Genomic DNA, 20,295 nt, shown 5'->3' with positions numbered 1-20,295 from the left:
GGTGGTTTAAAAGGAGATCATGTTAATCTATGAAGTATTAGCGATAATCAAGGAAAAAATGGAAACTTGCCTTTATTATGAATCTTATCACTAATAATTCTTTGACTTTGATTTTTTTTTTGGTCTGCAGAACTCTTTCTAATGATATACCTCCATTCCAAGGAGATATCCCTAAGGAAAACCGTTCCCCAGTCATGACTTACCCTCAGTCAGCATCTTACCCGAATTCCGACAGAGAGTGGTCACCTAGCACCAGGTGAGTGGCTGGTGTGTGTACGTGTGTGTTCACCTGTCCTGGTCCAGAGGATTCCAAGTCAGTTACAGGAAACATGTTTAATAAAATAGGGAAATCTAAGTAAAAAATGAAACGAATTAGGACTGGAAAAAACACAGTTTAGAGTAGGAGGTACAGATCCGGATTAAAACCAGAGCATGTGCAGATCATAAACTTCTGTCTAATAGCAAAATGAACTACAGATATGGCTCTTAGCTTCCCCAGGAGACACTGAAAGGCCAACCACTTGTTAAGTTACATAAAGCTAATTGTCAACAGGAGCAGACAGGTGACACAGCCTTTCTGGAACCTGAGCCCTAAAGTGGGATTCAAGAGCAGAGAGGTTGCTTCGGGGGCCCCTGCGGTCATTCGGGGCTGCGAGAATGATGCCTTCCTCCCTTGCTGCGTTTACGAATATTGATTTCCCTGAAATGAACTCTCAAGGGGCCCTAGACTTCCTGTATCAACTTGGAGAACCAGAGCTGCTCGGTGTGCGGGGAAGACTCTAAAGCCTTTAAGGCTGCGAAAGCTGTGAGGATATGTGAGCCCTTCTGAGCAGTTTTCAGGACTGGGGAGGGGACAGAACTGAAGCGTGCCTTCTCAGCAGGGATAATATCACCCCTGTCGGGACAAAACTTGGTTCTGGGGTGGCAAAAAAATCTTAGATATTATAATAGTGTGTGGCCTCCAAAGGGCCACAGTACATAAGCAGATACATAGTATATCCCTGGCATTACAATTTCATGGTGGAGGGAGGGCTGTTGGGAAAAAAAAGGTCCCGGAGGTGTGGTGAGAATGGAAGAGAGGTTGGGAAGCACTGATCTAAGTGACAGTGACATCCTTTGGTTACTCGTGCTCCTAACGTGTTAGGTTTGCTTCTGGTCTAAAGGGGAGGTGTTGGAGCCCCCAAGCCCTGGCACGTGCTGCAGGGCTTCCCACCTGAAGCCAGGCTCTTGTAGACACCACTCCCGGCTCCAGTCTGACCCGAGTAATCTCATTAATGAGATGGCATGGTCAGCCCTGTGCGCTGAAGTTGAGATTGGAGAAAAATGGATGCATCACGTGCCTCGTTTCTAGCCAGGACCGTGACAGTGCAAGTTCGTCAGCCAGGGTGGGGCTGGGGGCCCGTGGAGTCTAATATTTAGTCTAATATTTACCAAAACATAAATCTGTTCAAACACTCTACATTAATTTTAAGCATTTAAAACAAATGTTTTAAACACAATCCTGTATATGTTTCTCTGTCTTTCATGTTTTGCTCTGTGAATCCAGAAGAATGACCATGTCAGATTAAGTGATCTGGCCACTGTTAAATGCAATTACAAATTAGGATAAATAGATACATTTCCATACTTGGGTTTATGTGTTTTCTTTTAAGAGACAGTTACCAGCCCAAATGATCAAGCCTTTTGGAGTAAGTCATTTGATTAGGCACTAAATTCTGACCCAAGAAAAGCGAGCTTTTATGGGCATATGGTTGAAATAGAAAGTGAAATGGGTGTCTTGGCAGTTTCCTGTTTTTGTGGTTCAGAAGATTCATGTTGATTTCTTAGTGATTTCAACATGTGATCCTCTGCTATTGTTCGATGCCCAAGTACCTTCACTTTCTTAAAGATGTTATCGTGGAGAGTAGTCAAATAATTGATAAGAAATTTTGTTTAATTGAATTGACCTGTGATTTCTCTCTCCTTTAATGTGGATCACGTGGCATCCAGTAGCCTGATAGATTGCAGGAGGCGCCCCCCTCGTCTGGCAGTTGCGGCCGAGGGCGGTCTTTCTAGCTCTTGCCCTCCACAATCTTCCCACTTCCACGCTTCGGAAAGGTAGATGGGTTATCTTCCCGCCGTGGATGTCTTTGATAATAAAAACTTTGATCTAACTCTTAGAACTATGTGTTGCCATTAACCAAATTACTTATGTGGAAAATACATGTAGATTCTATGAAGTGAAAATGTAGCTTTAACTCCTACCAATCTATTTTACCAACTAACCAAATCACTTATGAAGAAAATACGTATAGATTATTACTTTTCCTTTCATTTTAAACATTTGTCGATGGTTAGATTTTTTTTTTTTAAGTACTAAATTTAACTCTCTGGAAATTAGGGTCAAGCATATAATTCTTTCTAATTTTGTGAAGTGCTTTGAAAAGTAGAACAATGCATTGAAAATTGGGAATATGATCTCTGTTTTGTGTCTGGGGTTGTTCAACAAATAAGTTTACGAGACTTTTTTAAGATGTTGCTTAAGCATAAGGAGAGTGATTATTATAACTCACTAAATAGCTTATGGACTTTCTGGGACGTCCCTGGTGGTCCAGTGGTTAAGACTTCACCTTCCAAGGCAGGGGTCGTGGGTTCAGTCCCTGGTTGGGGAGCTAAGATCCCACACGCTTCATGGCCAGAAAACCAAAACATAAAACAGAAGCAATATCGTGACAAATTCAATAAAGATTTTTAAATGGTCCACATCAAAAAAAAAAAATTCCTAAAAAAAAAATAGCTTATAGGCTTTCTGTGTAATATAATCAGATGTTTCCACAGCATTTGTAGCATAGAATTTTGGAGAATAGCATAGGATGGACTTGAAGGTTTGGGTTCCTAGGTTAGAGTCTTCATCTGAGGCAGAGGCCTTAGGTTCCTGCCTCCATTCCCTCAACGTTGCCCACGCTTTGACCTGCCTGCTTTGTAGACTTACAGGGATTTCTTTAGAAACCTGAACAGAGAAGCTGTGATTAACTTCTACCTGGGAAACTGTTTTTCTTTTTGACTGAAGAACCCAATCTCAGGACGTACTTCACTCACAGGTTACTGTGCAGAAGAAAGGCCATTTTATAGCTACTTTATTTATTTATTTATTTATTTTTGGCTGTGTTGGGTCTTCAGTTCGTGCGAGGGCTTTCTCTGGTTACGGCAAGTGGGGGCCACTCTTCATCGCGGTACGGGGACCGCTCTTCATCGCGGTGCGCGGGCCTCTCACTATCGCGGCCCCTCCCGTTGCGGGGCACAGGCTCCAGACGCGCAGGCTCAGCAGCTGTGGCTCACGGGGAAAGGCCATTTTAAAATGAGGTCAACTAAGTTGTGAGCAGTTATAACTGATGTCCCTGATTGGGATTTCAGGGAAAATGCTGAAAACTATTATGGCTAATAAATGCATTAGTTATGAAAATCAATCAGTGACCTTGAAGCTTACTTTTTTGAACAACCCTTATCTTAAAAGTCTAATATTTGGTAATCATATTAGAATTTCTGGAATCATCTTTCTCATCGATCACACTCAGCACTGGGAGTCTTTTTCCTAATTCATCTTCTGTCTGTCTGAATTCTCTCAACAAGCAGCGCAGACCGTGCTCATGTATTTGGGGGCGGCATCCTTCCGAGAGGCTGGTGCGGGCTGGGGGCCAGTGTTTATTGTAGCGGCACAGTGAATGTGAGAGGTGGCACGTCTAGCTTATGGCTCACACAGGGCTGGGTCCTTTGTGAATATGAATTTGCCCACCTGAATGCCTCTGTGGAAACCGTATGGCTTGTAGCTTTTATCACAGCATCAGAATGTTAGGGATTCTGGAGTTGAGCAGGGTGACAGAGAACCGCGTTCAGTGTGTGCATTCTTCTAGAGTGGGGTTTGGTAAACCACAGCCCATGGCCCCAATCCGGCCCACCCTCTGTTTCTGTAAAGTTTTATGGGGCTCAGCCAGTTTGTCCATATATTGTCTGTGGCTGCCTTTACACCGCAAGGGCAGAATTGAGTAGTTGCTGCAAAGATCACGTAACCCACAAAGCCTGGAATTCTTGCTGCCTGGCGTCTTAGAGAAAACATTTGCTGACACCTGACTCCAGAGCAGGCTCAGTCTAAAGGACTTGACTTAATTTTGTGAGGTGGGTAAGACAATGTATTGTTCCAAAGAATTTATAACAAAATATAAATACATTGTATTCTTTTCAAACAAATGATTTGAGGTTTGGGTGCAGCGCCGATGAGGGTAGGAAGCCCGTTATGATGGATTTCCCCCTTGATGCCTCTGGAGAAAGAATGACCCAGGGCAAAGTTGTCGGCACAAAGGCCCCTCGCTGGAGGTCACAGCACTCCATTTGCACATGTCACTGATACTGAACGTGTAATTCTGGACCCTTCGGTGCCAGAAAAGCATTGACCCTTTGGAGAAAAGCAGACTTAGGAAACTAGAGGAAGCAAGACAGGTCGGAGGTGATGAACACTTCACCTCTCCGATGTCTGGAGGGCCCAGCGTTCCTTCTCAGGGGACTCCTTCCTTATGGGCACGAGTGTGTGTGTGTGTGTGTATGTGTGTGTGCGCGCGCGCATGCACGCTCATGTGTGTAGAGGTGTCCCGTCGTTTACACGCCCTCGGTATGCGGTCTCAGGGTCCTCCTCTCCGCAGACTGGCCAAGCGGAGCCCGAGGGCTGCCACGTGCCGTTGACGTGGATGGAGGGCAGCGGGCGCCCAGGGAGGGGGAACCAGCCAACGTCCACCTCCGTGTGAAACGATGGAGAGAAGCAGCATTTAGTCTGTTTGTCCGAGTGGCTGGACTAAAGAGAGCCAGGAGCAGTTTAGCCATTCAGGGTCCCTATTTGTCTGAAACGAGCTGTGTGTCATCCATGAGCTCTCCTTGTCCTGGCAGGAAAGTTTTCTTCCCTTGGAGCTGACATCTAACTTGAACAGATGAATGAAACCAAGCACATGGATGAGAGGTGACTTAGGGGAGACTGTGTGAGGGCTGTGAGAGAAGGTGCAAAAGGAAAATTGCAGGGGCTTTCTTTCTCACGTCATTTAAAACTGTCATCTTACTTAGAGGAAATGGTGCAGGAGATGGAAGACCAGAGATAATTAAATGGGTCTTTTTTCTCATCTGCATGTTGTTTAGAAGGCTGTGAGAACTCTGTAGATAAGTTGGTGGTTTCTGTGCTTGGACCGAGGTATGACGGCTCAGGGCTCAGGAGTGAAAATGTAGAAAACGCAGAGAGGCAAACCCAAGTTACAGCCACTTAAAAGCTGGTCTGAGAATTAAGCATCATGATGTGTTGTGGCAGGAAGAAGAGCTTAGCAAATAGGAATCTTTGAAGTATTCTTGGAAGATATAATATTTTGCAGAATCTCAGCTTGGAGGTCCCTGCCACGTTAGTGAGTTATTGGTGGCATCTGGCATTTGTGGTAAAGTTGGCCCATGATCAGTTTCCCTGTTTTCAAAGCTGGTGCAGATTTGTACATATTTTCAGTATAGGATATAATGGGTGCATGTCCGAGATGGCCAGGACCCTCTTGCAGCTGTCTGCGAGTTGAGGGGCTTGATTTGGAAATTGGCATTGCAGGAGCGTTGAGGTCAGGGTGAGGCAGGGAAAGATGGCAACCAACTTTTCTTCCCTTTCCTGTTTCATCTCTCTTTTTTCCAACTTCCCCTTTTTTTTTTTTTTTTTTTTTTTTTTTACTATTTTTTTTTTTAACATCTTTATAGCTACTTTATTTATTTATTTATTTATTTTTGGCTGTGTTGGGTCTTCGGTTCGTGCGAGGGCTTTCTCCAGTTGCGGCAAGTGGGGGCCACTCTTCATCGCGGCGCGGGGACCGCTCTTCATCGCGGTGCGCGGGCCTTTCACTATCGCGGCCCCTCCCGCTGCGGGGCACAGGCTCCAGACGCGCAGGCTCGGTAGTTGTGGCACACGGGCCCAGCCGCTCCGCGGCATGTGGGATCCTCCCAGACCAGGGCTCGAACCCGTGTCCCCTGCATTAGCAGGCAGATTCTCAACCACTGCGCCACCAGGGAAGCCCCCAACTTCCCCTTTTAAATGCTCCTTCTTCTCATCTTTACTTGCTTGGAATTTGGCGGCAGGTTGGGACAGGGCTACCCAAATTGGAAGCACCTTCCCCCTTGGCGCATGTTCTGTTAACCCCTGGTGGCCACAGAGGGGTAGTCATGAAGCCGTGGACATAAGGCAGTAGCAGGTTGGGTGCATTTTTCTGGGCTCTCCCGAACCATAGAATTCTAGGCCAAAAACAATTTTAAAAGTTTCCCTTCCCACTTTAATCATGCGTTTGTGTTTTCTTAAGTCCTTCAGTTTCCCGACCTTCAACACCTAAAAGTGATTCGGAATTGGTCAGCAAGTCTGCGGACAGGACAATGCAGAAGAATAATCTAGAAATGCTCTGGCTTTGGGGAGAATTGCCCCAAGCCGCAAAGGTAAGTGGCTTTGGGGCTTTTTTTTTTTTTTTTAAATAATAATATTGTAAGATCCTTGGAAGATGCTACGGCCTTTTGTATCCCCAGTAAATCTTTGTGATATGAATAAATGAATAAATGAATGAGTGAGTGAGTGAAGATTGAAAGCATTCCTGTTATGACTCAAGAAGGGCAGCTCTTTGGAGACTAGGTCTGTTGAGGCTGAAGCTGTGGGTTAATTCCCTTTCTAGGTTATTTAGGTTATTTAGCTTTCACGGAAAATGCTGATTTCTCTGCCCACAAGTGGTAGTGCTAATGCAGCCAACCATCTTTACAAATTCATGTCATTTGTTGCTGGAGAAACGGCACGAAAGTGCAAACCCATCACTTCTTCTGGCAAAACAGTTCCGGCCACAGATCCACTGTTGCATTGTTTTCATTTGTGCTCGAAGCTGTGGGATCAGATACAGAAATGCATACCCTCTCCCCACTTTCTGGCCCACAAATTGCATTTCGGTTTCTGTTTGGATAAATGTTTTCTGTAACTGGAAACTCCTTGGAGAAATAGAGTCAGAAATGCTAATTTCCCACTCACGTGAACCAGCCACCAAGTCTGCCCTTGTTCATTCACGTTTTGAGGGTAGACTTCACTGAAATATAACACACGTTCAGAGAAATACCCAGATCCTAAGTGCCGAGATCAGTAAAGTTTCACACTGTGAATGTGTCCACGTGACTTGCACCCAGACCAGGAAGTGGGACTAAATCAGAACTTGGAAACCCTCCGACCCTTTGCAGTTACTGTTCCAACTGACCGCCCCCACCCAAACCCCCAGGATAAACCCAATCTTGACTCTAACAGCAGAGGTTAGTTTTGCAAGATGCATCATGTTGTTGGGTGTAATCGTAATTCACTTGTTATTACTGCAAACGCCCTGTGGTGTGAATACACTTCCCATTTTCCTGCTGGACGTTTGCGTTCCGTTGCTAATCTCACTCACTGCTATTTGGCAGTTGATGTTTTCTGTGAAAGTTCATTCACTTTGGAAGTACTGTCCTTGGTTTCCAGACCTTTCGGCAAGTACGAAATCACCAGGTGACTCCTGAGGCTTCACTGTGTCTTGCCAAGAGTGGGCATGGCTCTGGAGATCCTTACCTGCCCAGGTGTTCTTTGGTGACTCAGTTTCTCTCTGACCTTCTCTCTCCCTCCCTGCCCCTTTGATCTAGTCATCTGCACACAAGATGAAAGAGTCCAGCCCGCTGAACAGTAGAAAAATCTGTGACAAGATGCACTTTCAAGCCATCCCCAGTGAATCTTCAGACGCGCTTAGTGAACCGTCACCGACACTGGCTGGGGGGTCTCCCGTGCAGCCGCTGTTGGAGCAGAACAAGCCGCAGACGGAGACGCAGTTCGTGAACGAAGAAGATGTCGAGGCCTTAGGAGCCGCAGCGCCCCCGTTGCCTGCGATCGAAGAGCCCAAAGCCCTCTCCGCCAGCGCTGCCCCGGCAGCCAGCAAGACGGATTCACCTTCTAGGAAAAAGGGTGAGGATGCCGGCGCTTCCCAGCTCCCTCCTGTGAACTTGGGGCTCGGCACACTACAGCTTCTTCCCCCCAAAGTTCGGGGTGCTTCAAAGTGGAAACAGGGCATCTCTCCTGTTCGGTCTGTACCCTTTTGCTCAATGTGTGAGTTCTCAGAATTTAGTCGTAGAACATCCGACCTGAAGGAGGCCTCGGGGATGGTGTGGTGAGCCCCGCCCTGTGCGGGTCAGGGATGCTGGGGTCCAGCACACGCTGGGACTGCACAAGACGTTGATGACTAAGCTAATCTGCCCCCGCTCCCCTTGCCCCTAGTTCCTCTCTCGTGCATTATCCTGTTTTAATTTCTGCGTGCTGTGTGTCACTGTTTCAAATGATCATTTTTTTGCCTGACTTCCCTACTAGAACATATGTGCTCTATGAGGTCAAGAGTCTTTTTGGTCTGTTTACCTGTTTCCTTGGTACTTAGAATAGTGGTTGGCACGTAGTGGGGGCTCCTTACATAGAGTCGAATGCCCACCTGGTTGCCTGTCTGGAGCAATGACATTAAGCCTATCTGTTGGCCGTGTGGCTTTGTGCAGTGTTCTAGGTTTGTATGAACCAGTGAACGTAATTCTCCAGCAGAAGTAAACTGGAAGGCTGCAGTCATGGTGCCCAGGGGCCGACGGTACCCTCTTTAGGGTACCGTGCTTCAGAGTCTTGATGGGGAAGTGCTTAATGAAAGCGTTATTGTTTAGTAATAAAAATAACAACAAAACCAATACCATTAATGCCAATAATAATAATAATAATAATGATGGTAATCGTGTCAATATATTGAGCGCTTAGTACTCTTCAGGTCCTTCCCAGCTGGGGAGCTGAGGCTCAGCGAAGTTAGGCGACCGGCCCAGGCCACACGGCTGGCGAGGGCGGGAGCCGCATGCGAACCTGGGCCGTCGGCCTAGGCGGCGATGCCGTGCCGCTGGCTTCTAGCTCTTGGGTTTCTTGCAGTTTGGGCACATCTGCACACTGTGCTCAAGCGCCCTTTCTGGAGACACTCAGAAGTCCATGAGGTTGTTTCTGGAGAACGGTGCTCTGATTTGACCCCTTTGCTATTTTAGACAAACGAAGCAGACACCTTGGTGCCGACGGCGTCTACTTGGATGACCTCACAGACATGGATCCTGAAGTCGCTGCCCTGTATTTTCCCAAAAAGTAACAATTCTTTTTATTCTTCATATCATTTTCTGTAATCTGAATGTTAATCCGGGAGTCCGCTTTTTCCTTACATTTGATTAGAAAGTGAGTAAGAAAAGGCTGCCGGAGGCTCATGTTTTACTGTGAGAAGAAACCAGTAAAAGCAGTGGACTCTGTGTAGATGTGAGCATGTGGGTGTGTCCCCGGGGTGGCATCTGAGCGGGAACGCAGGCAAGAGGCCACCTCCCCGATGACACCAGGGTGGTATTGCAGCGGTCAGTGGCCCGCACCCCGAACCAGTGGCAAAGAGCGGGCATCTGTGTGGCCCTGTCCCTCCCCCGGGGAGAGTCTCCCGTGGCCATTGGGGGCCCGTCTTCAGTTCTCCCGTGATTTGCAGGGAGGGCCAGATCCTCGGAGCGTGTAACAGAGGACTGTGGCCTCTTAGGACAGTGTGCTTTCTCTTCCGTCTGTTTCAGTGTGTCTGGGAGAGGGTGCAGGGAGACGTAGAGGCCAAAAATGACCGTCTTCCCTCCTGAGGTCGTTCATTGAGCTTGTCTGTCTTTCTCATGGTGCCTGAATGAAAGTCTGTCCCGGGATGAAATCATTGGCTCCTCTGATTGCCAGAGCCCCTTGATATCCATGTGAGACCTCACAGCCCGTTCCACTCTTCTGCTTCCAGCGGAGACCCTCCTGGGCTCACAAAACACGCCAATGACAACGGAACCCGTTCAGCCAACCAGTCTCCGCAGTCCGTGGGCAGCTCTGGCGTTGACAGTGGCGTGGAGAGCACCTCGGACAGCCTGAGGGACCTGCCGTCCATCGCCATCTCGCTGTGCGGCGGCCTCAGCGACAACAGGGAGATCACCAAAGGTACCGTCGGGGAGCCGGTCCTCAAGCCAAGAGCGCCCCCTGGTGGCCGCCGGTGGGAATGGCTCGAAGCCTGGGCTCCTAGAATGAGTTCAGGTCACGGGCGATGTTCTCTGGCCCGGTTAGTGAAGCACACGTGACCCACTGTTGCTCAGGCCCCGAACGTTGCTGCCTGGCGGTTGGCTGACCTCAGGGTTCTGTGGGTCACACGTGGCTCCAGGTGGCAGCAAAGCCACTGGGGTCACGGGTCGTCAAGTGTGCCCGCAGAGCACAGCGTGTGCCCGTCCTGCAGGGGTGTCCCAGGGCGGCAGCGTCAACACGGGGAAAACACAGTATGTCGCAAGTGTGCAGAAGTGCCGGAGGAGGGAGGGATGTCTGAGCAAGTGCTGGGACACATCCCGGCTGCATCCGAAGGGGGCACCCACCCTACTTATAACAGTGGTTTCCCAGCGTCTTATGCCAGTTATGTGGTGAGGTGGCCCTGAGACCCCCAGTCGATGCAGTCAGCCATTCCAGCTGATGATTCCTGGACCTGGTGGCCCTGGGTGTTTCCCACCCCAACCTGCCTTAGGCAGGTCACCGCGCTTTCATTTGTGACTTTGTCCATCCTCACGACCACCGAGGGCGTAGGCGAGGTTCCTATCCCCGCGTTACACGTGAGGGAACTGAGGTTTGGGCAGGTTGGTCACTTGCCCAAGGTCACACCAGTGACTGTGACTTAAACCCGGGTGGCCGGACCTTGAGCCCTGCTCCCCGGTCATCTGCTTATGCGGGCACGTGTGTTTACCGTAGTCCCACACGCCTGCTGCCGCGGAAGCGCGTGTGCACTGACTAAGGGTCAGCCTGCCCCCCATCCTCCGACCGCTCCACCTCCCTCCATTTATGTGCAGACGCTGCCCCCAAACTAACGGAAGCCCCCTTTGCAAATAGATTTTATAGGATTGTCTGCACAGTTGGAATGTATGGACTCTCAGAAGATAGCTGTGAACATGAGCGAGTGAAAAACAGGCCTGGGTTTTGAAACAAATTTTCCTTATATTTTCCCTATGCTTGCTTTCACAGATGCGTTTTTGGAACAAGCCGTGTCATATCAGCAGTTTGTGGACAATCCTGCCCTCATTGACGACCCCAATCTTGTGGTGAAGATCGGGAATAAGTAAGTTCCTCCGGAAAGTCATTTCAGCCGTCGTGTGATAATGCTTCAGCTTCAATTTCTCAACTATAGAGACCTGGACGATAGCTCTTGGAAATATATGAAATTAAGTCTTTGTTAAAAGTCTACTACTGTCTCTTCACTCTTGGCAAAATGCTGCGTCACTATATAGCGAGAGCATTGACGTAACTGGATCCCGGGGGGTCTACACTCACCTGCATGAGATTTCATGATGGGAGGTGTGATGTCATAGCCCTGGCCTGTGGGGCTCGGCCCGTATGATGCGCGGGTGTCGCACGATAGACTGCACACACCCCGTGAAAGCTTCGTTGTCTAGGGTCAAGGGGTGTGCATGTGTTTTTACAGACTGTTGGCAAACTTCTCTCTCCAAGAGGAAGCCATGGACGTTTACGCGTTAACTGAGGGTCCTAGTTTCCTTTTCCTTGAAAGGTGGCAAGAAACGCCCCAGTGCGTTGGTGTTTGATGCGCTGCGAGGCAAGGGCTGCTCTCAGCTGGCCGCTTGGTCGCCCACCACGCCGTGTGTCCTGCCAGACGGCCGTGGCCGCTGTGGGTTTGGATGGAGGAGGGACTCCTGCAAGGGCGGGGCATGTGGGGGCCGGGCCGGGGTGCTGGCCACAGTCTTGGGCTCTTTAAGGACCCAGCTGGAGTTCCAGAGCCTTCCATGACCGCTTCTCAGGACATGAGGTTTTCAGTCTGAGCCTTGGTCTTCTGACGTCTTTTTGTTGTTTCGTGTCAGATACTATAACTGGACAACGGCGGCACCTCTGCTCCTGGCGATGCAGGCCTTCCAGAAACCTTTGCCAAAGGTGAGCTTTACCATGAGAAAGAAAGGGACACGGAAAATGATGGCGAGATGAATCTGGGGGGTTGGAACTTAGCTTTTAACTTAGAAACCAGGAGGTGAATTACACCGTGCTATTTGGAGGTCCAAGCGTGTAAACATCAGGGTCTCTCTTGCACCTTGACTGTCCTTCCCCCCTCCTCGCAATCAAGGCAGTGCCGGTACGAGCCCGGCCCCCTCCAGTCCCCTGTCCCCGCACCTGCCATGCCAGGGACACAGGTGGAGGCAGAGCAGACGGGCCGACGTCTGAGCCTGAGGGAGATGAAGGGAGAAAGGTTGAAGGGTGGGAGCAGGCAGCAGGGTTGGGCGCAGGGAGGTGCTGTACCAGGTGCCAGGTGCCACTGTCAGCATCAGGTGTCCCTCAGCCAGGAAGCAGGTCCGGGGCCGATGGGCCGAGGAGGAGCAAGTGCGCGCTCTGGGCAGCTCGTAGCTGCACCTGAGCGCAGGTGAGCGGCTGCAGGGAAGAGGCAGGGCGAGGGGCAGACGCCCCGCTGCGGCCCCGCTGTGCCCGCATCCTCCCCCTGCCGGTTCCCTGGGCCTCGCCTGGGATTGACCGTTTTCCGGTGTTGGGTCTTTCTACCAGATGCTATGTTCTTTTTGCTGCAGAGGCCACGTCTCACGCTTGCCTCCTTCATGTGCTTAGCGAGCGCTTTGTGCTGCCGTGGATGTTGTGGTCTGTCGGAACCCTCATCTCTGAGGTTCCTGAAGGTCTAATCCGACTTCGTTGAGCCCCTGCTCTCTCCTTTGTGGTTGTGTGTGTGCGTGCTTTGGGATTGTGACCTCATCCTTGGTGGTGCTTTATCTGTGAGTATCCTTTGCGGACTGGCTGAGGGCACGTTCTCCAGAGTGGCTTTTGTTTTGTCCTCGGCAGCTTCTGCATCGCATCCATGGCCCAGGTCAGACTTTTATGTTACGTGTCTCAGCTCTTACAGATCCAAAAGAAGAAAGAACAATGCACTAGATATTTAGTGATAAAGTTCACAGAAAAAGAAATGACTCCTGAACTTAAAGAAATGAGTCTTTGTGGTAGGCGTTCTCAGTCTTTCTACAGGTTGTCAGTAATTTTTTGCGTTGTGTTTTTGGTGTTTATCTAATACAGAATTTATCTTTATATGTAGAATTTTTCACCGTTTTCTTTTGTGGCTGCTGGGTTTTGTATCACACTTGGATATTTTGAGAGTCATGAGTGAGGTATCAGGAACCATATCAGTTTTTTGTTTTTGTTTTTTCTCTTCAGCTGGTTATTGAATCACGATGCTTTGGTTGCAAGAAACAGAATGACTACAAGTGCCTAAAATAATAGGGGTTTATTATCTGGCCTAATAAGAATGCTAGACGTTGGTAGTTTCAGGCTTGATGAATCTGGGTGAGCTTCTTTGATTTCCTTGGCTTCCCCTTTACGATCCCAAGATGACTGTTTTACCCATTATCTCCTCATACAGCCACATCCAAAATAGGAAGGATAGAGGCAGGCTTCTCACATTTCATTGGCCACAACTTGGTCACATGACCACCTCCAAGCCAGTTGTTGGCAACACAGTGGAATGGCCAGTCGAAGTGGTGCTGACCAATCGAAATTCCTCCTCTGGAGCTGAGCCTGCCTTCCCAGAACATCCTGTACAGTGTAGTCTGATTCTCGAGCAAAGTGTTGGCTATGTTGGCAAGAAAGAAAGGGGATGATTCACCCAGGGAAGCAACCAAGAGGGTCTGGCAAAGCTACCTAATTATCCCGATACCTTTCATTAGATAACTCTTTCTCCCACTGATAGGCAGTTACAACTTTATCATATTACTACTTCCTCCGTGAATTTAGATTTATCTCTGGACTTTGTCTTCTGTTGCATCAACATGTTTACTCATGTCCCAACACTGCATTCTTTTAAATACTATGGTTTTTAAATGTATTTTAATAAAATAAATTTTATTAAGACTCATGCCTACTTATTATTCTGAGTTTTCTTGGCGAGTTTTGTTTGTTTGTTTTATAATTGAACTTTAGAATCAGTTTGTCTAGGGTTGAAAAGAATCCTGTTAGTTTTTTTTAATTGGAGTTTTATTATATTTATGGATGAAATAGGGGGAATAGGGTAATTGACATCTTCATGAATTGTCCTATTCGTGAATTGGGTATGCGTGGTTTGCTTTTTGGTGTATTTTGTGGTTTTCTTTTGTGTCAGGTAGGGATTTTTAAATGATAGAAAGAAGCACACATCAGGCTAAATATGTGAATTATTTCTCTTTCCACTTACCTGCAACTCGTTCGGTTGAAAGACTTAAATCTTTCATTACTAGCTGAGGTGTCAGCTACCTGATAGTTCTGTAAACCAAGGAAAGGAAATTAGATAACATTTACCTTGGTCCTGGAATTAGCCTCAAGATGGCTATTTTGTTCTTTGGAAATATGTAGAAAATTATTATTATTTTTTAAAAATTTATTTTATTAAAGTACAGTTGGTTTACAAAGAAAATTATTAACATTTAATCTCCTCCTATTCAATTGGCATTTATTTAGGGCAAGAGTATGAATTTTCTTTTTAATACTTGAGCTTTTAAATCAAATGCATCTATTAATACTCAGTGTGCCAAAATTTGGAAACTTACATTTACTAAAAAGATCCTGTGCATTTTACCTTTTGTTTAAGACTGTTTACCCTATACCTCATGTTAATCATTTCATTTTTTATTTTATAATCACCTTATTGAGAATAACAATATCTTAATCAGTAAACCACTTTAATTTGAAAACTTCTGGTCTGACTAATCACTAATGATTTTCAATGCTTTCTTTTTCTGTTGTTGTTGTGTTGTATTTTATTTGTTGTTTGTTTATTCCTTTAACATCTTCTTAAGCCTTCATGCTTAAGTTCTCTTAATGTAATTTTGGACTCCATTAGGTTTTGCTTCTCAAAAATTTTTAATCCACAAATAGTATGTTGTGTTTTTTCTGATTTTTTTTTTTTTTTTTTTAAATCTTACTTTAATTTGCATGTGTGTGTCTTTTGGTTTGAATGTGCTAAGTTGATCTTTTTTTGGTTCCATTATTTATGTTACCATCCATTTAAAACAGGCCACGGTGGAATCTATCATGAGGGATAAGATGCCCAGGAAGGGAGGAAGATGGTGGTTTTCATGGAGGGGAAGAAACAGCACAATCAAGGAGGTGAGTCTGAAAAACAAGAGTGTTGCTACTTAGCGAATTTTGGTTTTGGGTAGTAGGGTTTGTCTTCATGCGTGTGTCAGTGAAAGAAGCCATCACACTGAGTGTGCAAGAGTCAGGCCTGCCACAGGGTAGGCAAAGGCAGCACAGAACGAGGGGAGGTGGAGAAGGGCCCGGAGCAGTGAGCAGAGTAGCCATCACCTCCTGGCTCTGTTACCTCTCAGCCTGGGGACCGTGGTCGGGTCACTCCTGCTCTGGAACGTGTCTTTATCTGTAAAAAGAAGAGATTCAACGTGATGTTTAAAATTTTTTTTTTTTTAAGTTAAATATCTTCCTGTTGCTTGTGAGAACAGTTTTAACGAGGTAGACTTACAGCCTAGACTAATTCCCATTAGTCGTTTCACTTCAGTGGCTTTGGTTTCCATTTCTATAAATGCCTATAATTTGTTTCAGATCTTTGCCAACCTCTCAACCTATTTCTTTGCTTGGCTTCTGTGCAAGTGTGTCTGCCTGGTCTTTCCCCCCCCACTGCCTCGGGGGCTGTTCCTCCCCTGGCTCAGCCCCTTTGTAAGTGGGTCCTCAAGGGTTGTCTTAGAGCCTTCTCTCCTGCTTCGACTGCCTGTTTTTCTCTAGGCAACCTCATTCACGCCCATGCGATGACTCCATTTTTATTAACAAGGAAGGCGTTTTGTACTCCATGTCCGTTTATCAGATAGCCAACTAGGCAGATATCTCCACATGGATGCTTCAAGCGCTTCAAACTCGTCATTTCTGAAATCGATCTGATGGTTTTCTCTAGAGTTCTTCCTTTGTTGGACTGCCGTCAGAAAATGGCAACACTGTCTGTCCACAGGCTAGTACTTCCTTCTTCCCTCACCCCTCCTGTCAGTTTACCATCCTAAATATCGCTCAGGCTTTCCATTTCTCTCTAGCTCCACACCCCACAACTCAAGGCTGCCACCTTCCCTCCGAGGATTGCTTCCAAATGGTCTTTTTGTATCCATTCTTGCCCTCTCTTCCTCATTCTCTGCAGTTGGCATTGGTCTATGTAGTGTAATGGCCCCATTTATATTTCTCCCTGCTTAAAAGCTTTCCGTGGTTTCCCAGCGCTCTTATAATTAAGACCAGTGTCCCTAGCATGGTCTACAGGACCTGTGTATCCTAGCCCCTGCCTCTGTAGAGCCTCACCTTTTGCCATTCTCCCCCTGCCCTCTGTGCTTTGGTGGCCCTGGCTGAAAGTACATTCTACCCCAGGACTCTTGCATGTGCTATTTCTCTGCCTAGTGTTCTTAGGACCCCTGTCACCCTTCTTCACTTAATTAACTAGCATCTCAAATGGCCCTTTCTGGGCAGGTTAGTCTAGTCTGCTGTTCTCTGCTCTCCTAACCCTGCCTGTGCACTTTTCCTTCACAGGTTTTCTCATCGTTTATAATTATACACTGATTAGTACGACTGTTTGATTGACATCCCCGTCCCCTCCAGACCCTAAACTCCACGAAGGCAGAGACCACACGTGCTCGTGGCTTTGATCCCTGTGGTCTCCCGAGCACCCGTTTTTGGGACCCAGAGCTGGGGTTCGGCAGATGTTTGAGGGAATGCTGATTATACTTTTGGAATCTAGTGTGAAGAAAGCCCAAGGGCAGCGGTCAAGTTGGTTATTATAAGAGTAAAAGAAATCCCAGGAGCTGTTTGTTTATTTCATTAGTTCAAAGGGAAAGAGTCTGTTGGGAGGGTTTCCAAGATAAAACTGTTCTTGGGCATTTTCTGTCCGCATACCTGAGCTTTGCTGACTGTCCCATTATCTCCAAGGGGTATAAACACAGTAGAGGAAGCATGCGCTTTACTTTAGAAGACTTAAAGTGTAAGGGGCCTTTCTGATTCTCTTACTGGAGAGCAGAATGTTTGAGAATTTAAGAAGAAGGCTACTTCAGAGACCTATTTTTGCAGAGTGTCCAGAGTTTCATTAGTTGGAACTGCAGAGAATGCGGCATGCAATAAGGAAGAGTTATGAAATCTCTTAAAAACCGGAACTATATTTCAGACAGATTCACATTCCTGCGCTGGTCTAATAAAGAATTGTTAATAGTGGCGGCTAAGTTACCTGTCTCAACAGATAAATTAAACATTACTGGGCCTGATCTCACATCAGTTATTTGTGTGCTTATAAAAAGCTAAAGAATATTTGGAAATAGCTTGTACCCATCAAATGTTAAGCTCGTCACCCTGTTACACTGTTTCTATCACTCATTTTCTTCATTCATATTAAAAACATCAATCTCTACCCCCTGACCAAATGACCACAGACCATGAAATTTGATTGTAAGTTCTTTGTCCTTTGACACACCTGTCTGGCCTGTGACGACTGCCTGTGACATCTGTGGGGCTAGTGGAGGTTCTCCTCCTCCCTTGCCTGCTGTGGGCCAGGCTCTGTGTTCATGTGCAGCATCTCCGTGGTCCTCATGGCAGCGTTAGGAGACGCATGTCATCATTCCTGTGTTGCTGGTGAGGAAACGAGGCTCCAGAAGGTTCCATGACTTGCCCGAGGTTCCTAAGCCAGGGCAGCAGGGCTGGGCCCAGAGCTCTTAGAACTCCAAAGCTCTTTCCAGTACATCAAAGGAGCATCTTCTATTAAGAGCATGCGGTATTGAGAAAGAGAATGCGCCCATGTTTTTCTCAGGCAAAATATGGTGTGAAAATATTTTCAGGCATTTCTATCAGCAATTATAAGAAAATATTTTGAAAGCCCTCGCGTATCCAAGCAGCCCTTGATAAAGCATTTGCATAAGCTACAGTGATTATGAAGTTTGGTTTGGTGCCAAGAATACTTATGGAAAACAGACTTATTTTTGTCAAAAATATTTCTCAGCTTAATTGTAGACGGCTAAGCAAAGGAGTAACTAGGACCCACCATCCCTGCGGGGGCGTGCCGTTGGGGAGGGCACTGGGGCCCTGCTCTGGACTTTGGGGAGCCCGTCACAGAATGCCAGTGGTTGTGTAGGTGGTTTCCCTTTGGCGTGTCCGTGATTCTTTGTCTTCTTCTTCTGCAGGAAAGTAAGCCAGAGCAGTGCCTGGCAGGAAAGAGCCACAGCACTGGAGAGCAGCCATCACAGCTGGGCATGGCCACCAGGTACAGTGCCAAGTCACCTTGGGGTGTTGCAGCTCCTTTCTATGTCTAGGGTCAAGGCACAGATGCCGATAGGGTTCACCGGATAGCCCGGGTCCAACTCAGTGACCTGGAGCAGTTTACTCAAATTGTTGTTCCCACGAATCAGATGGAAGCGTCTGCTCCTTAGGTACCGAATTTCCAAAGTAAATGTGAGGCGTACATGAGATAATGTAACGAGCGCTCCTCGTGGTCTTGGCACGTGCTAGCCCTCGGTTTACAGAAGGTGATAGTAGTGGTGGTAAATAATGATGATGAGGATGAACAACAGTGTTGACAGTGGCATGAAAACAAGTTGCCCTTCTGAAGGAACTTGCCTTTCTCTATAGTTTAAACACTTACCCGGACTTACATTGATACTTTCCTAAGTATTGATAGGGATTCCTATTAACTTGGTATAGGAGACCTTAGATTTTGATAATACGGATCCATATTAGTCGTGTTTTGTCTTCAGGGTAACCTGCTTGTACGGGATTTGAGGGTAACTTCTGTGAGGGCCATGCCATCAGCCACTAATTCGACGGTGTTATTGCACATTGACACTGAGTGATCCGAGCTAGTATAACGCCTTTTCCATATGACCTCACCCTTCTGGTATTCCTGTGCTTGAGAAACCCAGGATTGCGTTTCTCATTTAGCAGGCAGAAAATGCTAACATGTTCATTGAGGGCAAGATGCATATCTCTATCCTCTTTATGGCTTAGAAGCCAAGCCAGTGGCTGACCCAGAGCAGGCATGTCTTAAATGTGCTGTTACTGAACTGATGAGATTTTCCCAGTATATTGTTGTTTCACAGAGGAGGCGGGCTTAGATTTCAAGTCCTTGGATTCCTGGCCATAGCTCTGTATCTTAAACTATTTTATTTCTAGAACTCATTGTTGGAAATAGAAACTCATGTAGGTGTCACGTAGGAAACAGTGATTTCTTTCCTGTCCTCTGTGGAGAAGAGGGTGCAGGACCTGATAAAACTCTGCATGGCAGGGCCGGCTCTTGGCTGGGATGCTATCAGAGGACACCCTTCCTGTTCCCCCTGGTGGCGCCCTGGCGCTGCCCCTTCCCACCTGACCCCCTGCCGGTCTGCCCTGGACAAGGGAGCAGGGTTGAAGAGCTTGTGTGTTTCTTTTGCAATCTTCACCCTCCATCTCTGGCTCATTCTCTGGGGAGGGGCTTTCCAGCACGGTTATCTGGCTACCTTCCCGACCTGGAATTTTGAGTGTACCTTGAGTGAGCTTGGAGGGGAGAAGGCAGGTGGATCTCGGGCTAAGAATGTGCAGTCTTGAGGGGGTGTAGGAGGCTGCTAGGATAGAAGCCAGTGGGTTTTCGGTAGGTAGGTGTTTGAAGCAGCAGGATGTACATGGCAGACTTTGGAGTCAGGCAGATCTGGCTGGGAGTCCTGGCTTTGGGTAAACTCCTTTCCGTATCTGAGGGAAGGAACTAGCGTGCTGTCCGTTCCCAGAGCAGCCAGGGAGGGAGACGCAAGCAAAGATGCCACCCTTCTGTCCTGAGCAGTTTAAACCAGCAGTTTGGCTGTGCTGGAAATACCCTGCTCTCCTGGGGCTCTCTTTGAGACCCTCTCTGTCCTGCAGTAATTTCCAAGCAGAAGAGGCAGCATGAGCTGGGACTTTGTCACTCTTCTCTGTGATCTTTGGTGAATTCCTCAGCCCCTCGGTGTTTCCTCCTTCATCTGTGAAATGGGCACAAGACTGACACCCACACCGCAGGTGTTGGCTCATCTAATCCTCCCGGCAGCCTCATGAGAAAGGAGGTGCAGAACGTAAAACCCAACAAGGCCACATGGGCTGTGCCTGCGGTCAGGAGGGTGGCTCTGTGGTGGCCTGGAGGACACAGACTCATCTTAACCGTGCAGTTGCAAGTGTTTAAAATTATACTCCGCAATATGGGCCAAACGCAGGATGTCCGCCAAATCCGGCCT

The 20,295-nt window shown here is 47.4% G+C and overlaps 1 protein-coding gene across 5 annotated transcripts in view; it reads left to right on the top strand.

Moving 5' to 3' along the window:
* The window catches only part of LPIN1 (lipin 1), a 127,444-nt gene that overhangs the window by 81,767 nt on the left and 25,382 nt on the right, over positions 1-20,295 (top strand). For 3 of the 5 annotated variants that reach the window (XM_057558238.1, XM_057558240.1, XM_057558239.1), the window contains exons 6-15: positions 131-256; positions 1,990-2,097; positions 6,339-6,468; positions 7,675-7,990; positions 9,085-9,178; positions 9,840-10,030; positions 11,090-11,183; positions 11,938-12,007; positions 15,110-15,202; positions 18,247-18,326. In XM_057558238.1, coding sequence (XP_057414221.1) covers positions 131-256; positions 1,990-2,097; positions 6,339-6,468; positions 7,675-7,990; positions 9,085-9,178; positions 9,840-10,030; positions 11,090-11,183; positions 11,938-12,007; positions 15,110-15,202; positions 18,247-18,326 — 1,302 coding nt within the window. The remainder of the gene's footprint in view (positions 1-130; positions 257-1,989; positions 2,098-6,338; positions 6,469-7,674; positions 7,991-9,084; positions 9,179-9,839; positions 10,031-11,089; positions 11,184-11,937; positions 12,008-15,109; positions 15,203-18,246; positions 18,327-20,295) is intronic. The other 2 variants (XM_057558241.1, XM_057558242.1) reach the window with 1 other exon arrangement.

The sequence above is a fragment of the Balaenoptera acutorostrata genome, chromosome 12, assembly GCF_949987535.1.
Source record: "Balaenoptera acutorostrata chromosome 12, mBalAcu1.1, whole genome shotgun sequence".
Classification (NCBI taxonomy): domain Eukaryota; kingdom Metazoa; phylum Chordata; class Mammalia; order Artiodactyla; family Balaenopteridae; genus Balaenoptera; species Balaenoptera acutorostrata.
Note: the sequence above shows the minus strand (reverse complement) of the source record. Positions and strands in the feature narration are given on the sequence as shown.